Source organism: Equus quagga, chromosome 1, assembly GCF_021613505.1.
Source record: "Equus quagga isolate Etosha38 chromosome 1, UCLA_HA_Equagga_1.0, whole genome shotgun sequence".
In the NCBI taxonomy this organism is placed as follows: Eukaryota; Metazoa; Chordata; class Mammalia; order Perissodactyla; family Equidae; genus Equus; species Equus quagga.
In genome coordinates this window covers 56,483,563-56,493,814 of record NC_060267.1, presented here as the reverse complement: position 1 = coordinate 56,493,814, position 10,252 = coordinate 56,483,563, and the positions used below count along the sequence as shown (strand labels likewise).

Sequence of the window (10,252 nt, the reverse complement as noted above, 5' to 3'; positions counted from 1 at the left end):
GAGTGAGGGCGCCTTCCCCGCCCGGGATGTGAGGACCGAGCGGAGCCCGGGGCGGGGGGAGGGAAGGGAAGGGAGGCGAGGCCGGCAGGAAGGAAGGAAGGAAGGACGCACGGCACAGGAGGAGGAGCGGCGGCGGCGGCCGGAGCCGGAAGGCGGGGAGGGGCCGTCCGTTGGGCCCGAGGCGGCGGCGGCGGCGGCGGCAGCGGCGGCGGCGGCCGGGGCGAACCGCTCTCGTCGCCTCCCGGGGCCGGAGCGGCGGGGCCCGCGCCTCCTCCCCCCAGCGCCGCGGAGGGGGGAGGAGGAAGATGGAGACCCACATCTCGTGCTTGTTCCCCGAGCTGCTGGCCATGATCTTCGGCTACCTGGACGTCCGGGACAAGGGGCGCGCGGCGCAGGTGTGCACGGCCTGGCGGGACGCCGCCTACCACAAGTCGGTGTGGCGGGGGGTGGAGGCCAAGCTGCACCTGCGCCGGGCCAACCCGTCGCTGTTCCCCAGCCTGCAGGCCCGGGGCATCCGCCGCGTGCAGATCCTGAGCCTCCGCCGCAGTCTCAGCTACGTGATCCAGGGCATGGCCAACATCGAGAGCCTCAACCTAAGCGGCTGCTACAACCTCACCGACAACGGGCTGGGCCACGCGTTTGTGCAGGAGATCGGCTCCCTGCGCGCCCTCAACCTGAGCCTCTGCAAGCAGATCACCGACAGCAGCTTGGGTCGCATAGCCCAGTACCTCAAGGGCCTGGAGGTGCTGGAGCTGGGGGGTTGCAGCAACATCACCAACACCGGCCTCCTGCTCATCGCCTGGGGCCTGCAGCGCCTCAAGAGCCTTAATCTCCGCAGCTGCCGCCACCTCTCCGACGTGGGCATCGGGCACCTGGCTGGCATGACTCGCAGCGCGGCCGAGGGCTGCCTGGGCCTGGAGCAGCTCACGCTGCAGGACTGTCAGAAGCTCACTGATCTTTCTCTAAAGCACATCTCCCGGGGGCTGACGGGCCTGAGGCTCCTCAACCTCAGCTTTTGCGGGGGCATCTCGGACGCGGGCCTCCTGCACCTGTCGCACATGGGCAGCCTACGCAGCCTTAACCTGCGTTCCTGCGACAACATCAGTGACACGGGCATCATGCACCTGGCCATGGGCAGCTTGCGTCTCTCGGGGCTGGATGTGTCGTTCTGTGACAAGGTGGGGGACCAGAGTCTGGCCTACATAGCCCAGGGCCTAGATGGCCTCAAGTCCCTCTCTCTCTGCTCCTGCCACATCAGTGACGATGGCATCAACCGCATGGTGCGGCAGATGCACGGGCTCCGCACGCTCAACATCGGACAGTGTGTCCGCATCACGGACAAGGGCCTGGAGCTGATTGCCGAGCACCTGAGCCAGCTCACTGGCATAGACCTGTACGGCTGTACCCGAATCACCAAGCGCGGCCTGGAGCGCATCACGCAGCTGCCCTGCCTCAAAGTACTCAACCTGGGACTCTGGCAGATGACGGACAGTGAGAAGGTCAGGTGAGGGCGGCAGCACCACCTCCCCTTGTCCCGCCCTGTTCATCCTCCCGTCACCACCACGGCCCTGCCCCCGCCCCCGCCCTCGACACGCACACTTATACATAGATCCTTGCGGTGGATGAGATGGGGGCAATGACACGAAGCCTCAGGCTCATTCTCTTTTTCCTCCTCCAGCACCCTCGCCCACTACACGCCCATTCTCATTGCATCTCGGGTTCCTGTGCTACCCCGGCGGTACTCCCCTCTCTTTTTCCCTGAGGATGGAGAGATGGACTCAGCTACTTACCCACCCACTCCTCCCTGCAGGGGGATGGAGGACTGACTGAGCCACTGTATCCCCACTGCGTTCCATTTGGAAATGGGGATGTGGAGTGACTAGTCCTTTAGACCCTGGGGAGCTGAGGAAATGTCTGCCTTCACTTAAGCTTTCATTTAAATACTGTGATCTGGTTTTTATTTTGAAATGTATAAAAAGCAAACCCAACTACAACGGCCTTTTCACCCTTCTTCCACTTTGTACCTAATCCCAGTCTCCTCTCATCACTCCTTTTACAGTACTCTGCTATTCACGCTCATTTCGTTTTTATTGTCTTTCTTTTCCTTTTTTTATTTTTTGAAGAAATTTGAAATCATGGTCCTTTTTGTCTGCTGAATATATTCTCTATATTATATATATATAAATTATATATATATATATATATATATATATATATGTCTGGCTACCTCGTTTTAGTTTACTTTTTTCTCTGAAGCCCTGGAATTCTACAAGAGAGATATTTTGAGACTGCAACATTTTTGTGCCTAGACTGGAAAGATGCCCCTTGGGTTTGTACGTCCTTTTTGTTTTGGCTTCTTCCCAAACCCCATCCATCCAATGTGTCCCATTTCCACATTCTGGCTATAATTTTCTTTTTCTGCTTGTCCGGTGGGGTTTTAGGGCCCAATGGTGTTCTAAATCCTGACTTAATTTATAGCACAAATGTGTGGGAGAAATGAATCGAACTGTTTTGTTTGTTTGAGATGCAGATTGTGTCTTGAAAAGATTATTATATATGCAAATTCTGCCTACCCTCACCCTCTTCCAAGTTTCTCCACAAGAAGGTCACACAGTGAGGCTCCTGGTGGAAGCAGACGGGCAGAGCTGGCCTGCAGAGCCCCTGGGGCTGCAGCGTGAAGGGGAGGAGACTGACATTCACGTCTTATCTCTGTTCTGTTAATAAAATGGGAGTTTGTGGGTTTTAAAAAATTCTGTTTCTAAATGGAGGAATAGGTGACTTTATTTTGGTGGGGGTTGGAACTTGTGGCTTTAAAAAAATCGCTTTTGAGTAGGATGTATATTTTTGTTGGATTTTTTGTTTGTTTATTTTTTTAGAGTCCTCCACAGCAACATGTGAGATCATGGAGTTAAAGAAACCCAGAGACCTTTATCAATTAATTGTACTGTTTGTGAATTTGTATAAATAATAACAAAGATCCTCTTAAAACGTTTATATTCTTACAGTAAAAGGTTAAACTGATATTTATATAATAAAAGAGGAAATATGAAGTATGTTTTTGAAAAAAAACAAAACAAAAAACCTTGTATCTGTGGATTATTTTTAAGGCAGTGTGTGTTTGGGAACGTGCCAGAGTAGGAGGTGCTGTTCGTGTCCTCTACAGCGAAGGGGAATAAGGCACAGAGTTTGGTGCGTCCTATGTGGTATGAGTAAGCTCGTGGTTAAAAACTTATTCTGTATAAGGTTTACTACTGACATCTAAATGTTTTGTTTCTAGAAATGTGATTAGACTGCAGATTTATATAATTTTTTGTTTTAAACTGTCAACAATATGGAAGTTTAAAGAAATTGAACAAAATGAAACATTTTTAAAAACCAGATTTGTAAGAGTCACAATTTCCCCACGGTGGCCAACTTTTCTTTGGATGGAAATGAGCTCTAGGGGTAATGTTGCAAAAATGGGTCATGAGATGTGGAAGTCGGGGAGAAAGATGGGATTCTTTACACTTTGAGTGGGTGTGGGGAGGATGTGAAATGGTGAAGGGTGGAGGGAACCGAAGCCATTGTTCAGAAAAGTTAAAAGAGCGCGGTCCTTGCTTGCTGGCTCCCTTGCTCAGTCATGCATACTGAATCTCACAGTGTGAGTGAGGGTCCTACTGGAAAGGAGGAGGGCAGTTCCAGCCCTCTTTAACATTCTCCTCCAGGCCTGGCTGGATTTAAGCACTTTCCTGGGGGATGGGGAGCTTGGCCAGGAGTTCTGCACATTTGCATTTTAAGCACTTCCAGTGCTGAAGCTGCCCACTTGATCCACCCTGGTGAGGGTTCTTAGGCTGAATTTGGGGCAGATAAATGAATACCAACAATTCGAGCAAAGAGTTCCCTTTGGTAGACAATAACTAAATCCTCTGACCCCCTGTGGTTGGGCTTCCATCCTGTGGAAGAGCATAAATGCTCAGACAGTACAGTAAGTCATACTCCTCGGTTTCGGTCTTTCTTAGTTTGAGATTTTTTTTTTTTAGAAAAAGCAAAAAATATTCATCAGCAAAAGCTGACAAGAGTAATATAAAGCTTTCCTCGATCCCCACCTCCTTCCAGGAAGAGAACTAGAACCCAGGTTTCTCTTGGAGTAAGATTGTTTTGCAAAATTTCCAAGCTTTCTGCTTGTGCATATCACAAAAGCTTCATTGTCCCTTTTTGGAGAGCCATCACAATTGGGTCTAATTGAGCCTGACACTAGATCCATCTTCCTTTTCTTTGAGAAGGTGTGGACCTCTTTCTTCCCTCTTAGGTTACAGTACTTATTGCCTGAAAAAAAAAATGTGTGAACCCTAGTAAGAAGTAGGGACTTTGAATTAGGTCAGCTTTCTAATTTACATTTGACACTATGGTGCAGGAAAGTTACACAAGCTGTAGGTTCTGAGACTTTTTCTTCCTCCAAGAGACTGCATGGCTGTACAGATCCAGTCAGTTGAAACTGGAACACCTCCTAAGTCTCAGCCTCTGTTCTCACATTCTTCATTTTAATACACAAAGCAATCTAGCAACTCTAACTAAGGGTTTTCTGCTTTTCTGTTTCCTTTTTTTTTTTTTTTTTTTGAGGAAGATTGGCCCTGAGCTAACATCTCTGCCCACCTTCCTCTATTTTATATGTGGGACGCCTGCCACAGCATGGCCTGATAAGTGGTGCATAGGTCCATGCCTGGGATCCGAACTGGAGAACCCTGGACTGCAAAGCAGAGCACTGGAACTTAACCGCTGCGCCACCGGGCTGGCCCCTTGCGTTTTACTTCAAAGGTTAACTATAAGCTTGACTGAGGGTCAGTAAGTTAAAGCTTGAAAGTTAAGACCACGGGCCTAGTATCGTCATCCTGAATTGGGCATTCTTGAGGATACATCTGGAGCATCTCTGGAGAAAAATAAACCACTTACTTTCATCAGTCAAGGTTAACTGCCTACCTCTCAACCTGTTTGGATGAAAAGAAATGAATATGGTGTGCTTTGCGTGGTACTTGCAAGGTTCTCCTTTTAGTCCTCAAAGCAGTCTGCTAAACGGGTATCCTGTTTCCAAATAAGGCCTACTACTGGCCTGAAGTTACCCAGCCACTGAGGGGAACCAGGACTCAAACTAGGTCCAGTTCCAAAGTCCAGCTCCCTTCTGCGCTATTAGAAGGCTCAGTTACTGATCACACGTTGGTTTCCAGTGGGGTGACCTCACAGAAGTGAGTGGTAGCTGTTTGAACACAGTATGGACAAGCTCATGCTGCAGGGCACTACTCTAAACAGAATATGGGTGGACTGATTCCATCTCCACCATACCCAGAAATGCTTTATCTTTTTTTGAGGAAGATTAGCCCTGAGCTAACAGCTGCCGCCAATCCTCCTCTTTTTGCTGAGGAAGACAGGCCCTGAGCTAACATCCATGCCCATCTTCCTCTACTTTATAAGTGGGACGCCTGCCACAGCATGGCTTGCCAAGCGGTGCCATGTCTGCACCCAGGATCCGAACCGGTGAACCCCGGGCTGCTGAAGCAGAACGTGTGAACTTAAACGCTGCACCACCGGGCCGGCCCCCTCAGAAATGCTTTTAAAAAACAGAAGCATCAAAGAAAATCACCTGATACATATTTTATGGGTGGTACAAAAGTTAAAAGGCACTTCAGGGCAATTTTTAGAATAAGAAAAAACCTGATTGAGGCATCTGCTGAAACTTCAGAACTGAAAAACCAAACTAGGAACTTAGTGTAAATTTTATCATCGAGAAGTAATCAGCCTCATAGAAACTGTAGGGTAGTAGTCGGGAAAGGGCTGTGCATACCTGTCTTTTCTGTCTCACTGGGCAATAGCCCTTTAATGTTTGTACTGAAAAGATGATCTACAAAGGCAACCGTGGGATTCAGACAGTGTCTGCAGACCCCTAAGAACCACGATAGGCCTCCAGCTAAGAGTGTAGGGCACTGTTGCATAATTCTCCCTGCCATGGACTCCTTCCTGCCGAAGCCCTCAGTCCTAAGTTTGGGGCAGGGCCCGCTTGATTTATTATTCTACATCTGGCAACAGTGACAAGGATGCTTGCCTAACGTACAGTACACCCTTAAATAGTTATGAAAACTCAAACTGATCATATTCTTTCGTGATTCAAATCAACAAAAAGATCTGAAAAAGCAAATGTTCCTTTTATTGGAGTTTCTTTTTAAAGGTAAGAACTTTCTCTTAAATAAGGACATGGGATCTGTAAATCGAAGCCTGGCCCATCCCCAAATCCTGGTGCTCTCCTGCAGGGGCTACTAGACAGATGCTGGTCTTGGAATAGAAGTAAAACCTCTCACTTTTGACTTAGAGAATTTGGACTCAAGTTTTCAAAGGAGAAAGGGCAGTGGCCCCCCAGGGAACACTGTGTTTCCAAAGAATAAGAACCTCTTGATTAAAAGATCAGATCTGTAAACAAATCAAGACCTCACACCGCTTCTGACACCCGTCTCGTCGCGGTCCACGAAAGGAGAGCCCTGGCCTCCACTCTCCGCGGCTCGGGTGCAGCAGTCATCCAGGGGACGTCCCCTGTTGTCTTTCTGCTCCCCGTGTCAAACTTCACCCCCTTTTAACGGTCAATTCTATGCCTTTAGCAGAGGGCGAGACCTACATTCTGTGCCACTGTGAATCCCTGAGGAGACCGAGGTGAGGCTTTCTGATGAAATAATGTGATCATGGGTAAGGCACAGGATTAGCAATTGGAAAGCTCCATTCAAATCGAAGCTGATGCTTGGGCCACATATTTATCTCATCTTTGTCAATGTACTTGTTCAAATGTTAGGTAGCAAGTTAAATTTTTTGAAAAGTGAATGTCAAACAGATGAGACGTTCATATTTAGATCAGTGCCAACTATTAATAATTTAGAACTTACAAAGGTAAGTGCACAGCTGGAATAAAAGCATACACTCTGAGGTCTTGGATTGAAAACGGCTATTTCTAGATAATTGGTCAATTTAAATGTCCACAAATGATCAGTTTTAGTCTTTTCCTCTTTTCCAGGGCTTGCTCTGATTCTGCCTGGTGGAGCTGACTGTTCCGACCCCGAACATTTGGTAGATATAAAGCCGAATCTTCCAGCTAAGGTGCAGAGAAAATAAGAGATGTTAACTGCACAGCACTAGGGTGGGGTATGTTAGCATCCCTCTAAATAAAACAAAATAGAACTGGAATTCCTCTGCCTGCATTTGTTAACCTAGAAAAGTGTACATAAGTTCTTTAAAAAAGAAGACAAGTGGGCCGGCCCCATGGCCGAGTGGTTAGGTTCGCGTGCTCTGCTTTGGCGGCCCAGGGTTTCACCGGTTCAAATCCTGGGCGCAGACATGGCACTGCTCGTCAGACCACGCTGAGGTGGCGTCCCACATGCCACAACTAGAAGGACCCACAACTAAAAATACACAACTGTGTACCAGGGGGCTTTGGGGAGAAAAAGGAAAAATAAAATCTTGGGGAAAAAAAAAAACAGAAGACAAGTTTTTATTATCTCATTACTCTTCCACTTGAATTGTTAAAGGAACAAATGCCACCTATCCTTGTAAGTTTGCTTTTCTTTGTTAGTGGAAAGCAGTCTCAATTACAGAGAAGAGGAGGAGGAGGTCTTGTGTGGAGCAGGAGAGAAACCCAGGTGACAGGTGCTAGGGATGTGAACGGGATCTGCTGGCAGAGTTCAGTCATAACATGGTGTTCAATTTCTCCGTCTCAAAATTTTTGTTTTACCAAATCTGGCCAATATTGTACATTTAATTTTATAAATGAGGAAAGAGGCTTGACAAGTGAAAAGATCCTGTCTGGGTGATGTGAGGGGTCGCTATCAGAACCAAGGCTGCTCCAGACTTTAACCACGAATCAGAGAGTGATCAACATGCAGGCAGCTCTTTGATCTCTCCCTGACACACCGCAAAGCATCAGCACCCTGCTTCAGAAAGGTGCCAAACTAGAGGATATTATTTTCATTTGGAGTAAAAAAAAAACCCCAAATGCTTAAAGTTATTATTACTATTTAATAGGCATATAAATCATGCAAACTCAGTTATCTTCTGCAAGCATTATATACAGGGTTATTCAAGAAGCTGAAAAAGTAGTGCAAGTTGCTAATGGGCTACAGGGTGCCGAAGTAGCTGGTAGTGTCAACTCTGTCACCTGTTGTCCTCAGAGGATTTGAGCTAGTTTCCACAACACTGCTTTGTCACAAATAGTAATATGAAGTACAAACGCTGGAAGTCTTACACAGGTTTAACGCATTTACAAATGTATGTCACTGTGCCCTTTATACAGTAGAATCGGGCTGCAGGAACACGAGCTATGTTCCCTTCATCCAAGGATAAAAAGGCTTGACTTCACAGATGCTTTAGTTTACAAATCCCTCTTGTCCAGAAAGAGTAAAAGGGTCTAATTTGTTAATATCAGGCACTCTCTTATGTTTTTGCTCCTCAATTTATGTAATCCACACTCCAGAAGGATCAGGCCTAGCACACAGCTGTCTGTCAATGATTACTACTCATTTCGTGGGTCCAAGTTACTGAACTGGACTGTGGGAAAAATGTTCTTTGAGACCAGATTAATTTTTTTATAGTATGGAATTACTCAATATGGCTTGGAATGCATTGTTTTCCTCTTCTAAAAGGAAAATGAAAATATTTACTACAAATGTCCATAATAATATTTCTCCTTAGGAAATCTTTACCCCAAATGGGCATTTTTATGTACCCATTTGTGTGGGAATAGCTGCCTGCTTCCATTTTATGTTTTGAGAAGTGGTCTCTAAATAAGGAGGAACCAAAAAAATTAGTCTTGATATTCCTTAGACTCTTTAGTAAAATTACCGAGGCTAAAATTGGACAGATGCATAAAATGAGGGAGGAATTGCACCAGTTAAGCCCCTCAAATTCTTAATGTCCTTGGATGGAGGACAACCTAACAAGTCCCTTCATTTTTACCTCAGTGCTTTAGACCTTAGCTCCATAGCTCAGAAGCCCACTGTGCTGAACTGCCAAGAAAGAAGGACCGGTAGCTGTGTCTTAAGCAACCAGTGTGAAAGTGACAAAATTAAAGTGACAATTCTAGCCTTCCAGTTCATTTCAAATGCATACAACTTAGACAGAGTCTTTCGGGAATCTGTAAAAAGCGTATGGCTAGGTTCTGTGGTCTCCTGAACTTTATGAAGTTTGCAGCTTGCTGTTATAGGAAGCAGAGAAGGCCTTCACATTTTCTGGCCTGGAACAGATAGATGACTGGCTCCTCCAACCCTGGCTGACATCTGCGCACTTGAGCCACATGCCCTGCCATTGTGCTCAGAGTCAAACGGCGACAATCAGAACAGTGTGACCCAAAGGAAGGCAGCTGGCCTATCTTTTTCCCACACATACAGGTCTAATTTCCAATGGAATCACAAGAGGGACTGCAGAAATTTACTATAGTAAGCACGACACAGGACTTAGGAACAAACAGCCTCATCACAGCTTACTTTAGAAATAAAAATGTATATATGCAAGTTAGGAGACAGAAGTCAAGCGCTACACTTTATTGAAAGGCCGGGGTGGAAAGTCATTTCTGTCTCCCTCTGGATTGTTCTTCGACCTTGATCACCGCCCCCAAAAACCTCTCCCACCGACTGACACACAATTCGCCCTCCCCACTGTGACGCAGCCAGGAATCACATCCACACCAGATCAGGGAGCTAGGAGTCTGACCTTGTGCTTTCTTTACCCCAAGTCTATTAAGATGACCTTAGGATCCACTAGAAGGCAGAAAAAGTATGGCTAATGCAAAACTCTAAATACTTGTTTTCCAGTGTGGAAGATGGAAAATGAAAAGACGAAATTTATTTATCCACAAAGTCTGCAAGGCCCGCGAGTGGTCAGCAGGCGGCAGCATTGTCTGTGAGTTGGAGGCTATTTCCAGTGGGAACCATGACCTCCTCCCCTCTGGCAAATGCCCTCTAGTCACCTCCCCGGCCCTCCAAAGAATTTCCCCAGCATATCAGAGTTGACAGGGAGGAGTCTCACATCACCAAAAAGATAAGATGGAATTTTAAAATAGTGAAACTGTTCAAAGGAGCCCCAGGTGCCAAGCGCACCACTTTGGGAGGGTAACAGATGCCACCTCCTACTGAAGGCTCCTGAGCGAGCTCCAGCTCTGCCCTGGGAGGCCGTGCGAATCAAACATCAACTTCTAATTTTCCTTCAAGACCATCTCACACAAATCCTGTTAGATTATCGTAGTTGAGAA

At 46.9% G+C, this 10,252-nt stretch overlaps 2 protein-coding genes across 3 annotated transcripts in view; one reads left to right on the top strand and one right to left on the bottom strand.

Annotated features, from left to right (window-relative positions):
* WNT5B (Wnt family member 5B) overlaps window positions 1–10,252 on the bottom strand; it is a 101,274-nt gene that overhangs the window by 43,845 nt on the left and 47,177 nt on the right. The gene's annotated exons all lie outside the window — the stretch shown is intronic.
* On the top strand, window positions 7–3,388 carry FBXL14 (F-box and leucine rich repeat protein 14). Its single transcript, XM_046679627.1, has one exon. It carries the CDS (start codon window positions 306–308, stop codon window positions 1,506–1,508), a length of 1,203 nt encoding a protein of 400 aa, XP_046535583.1. The 5' UTR covers window positions 7–305; the 3' UTR covers window positions 1,509–3,388.

Excerpts from the sequence above, each read along its gene's own strand:
- FBXL14 (XM_046679627.1), top strand. The coding sequence starts at position 306 with ATGGAGACCCACATCTCGTGCTTGTTCCCCGAGCTGCTGGCCATGATC.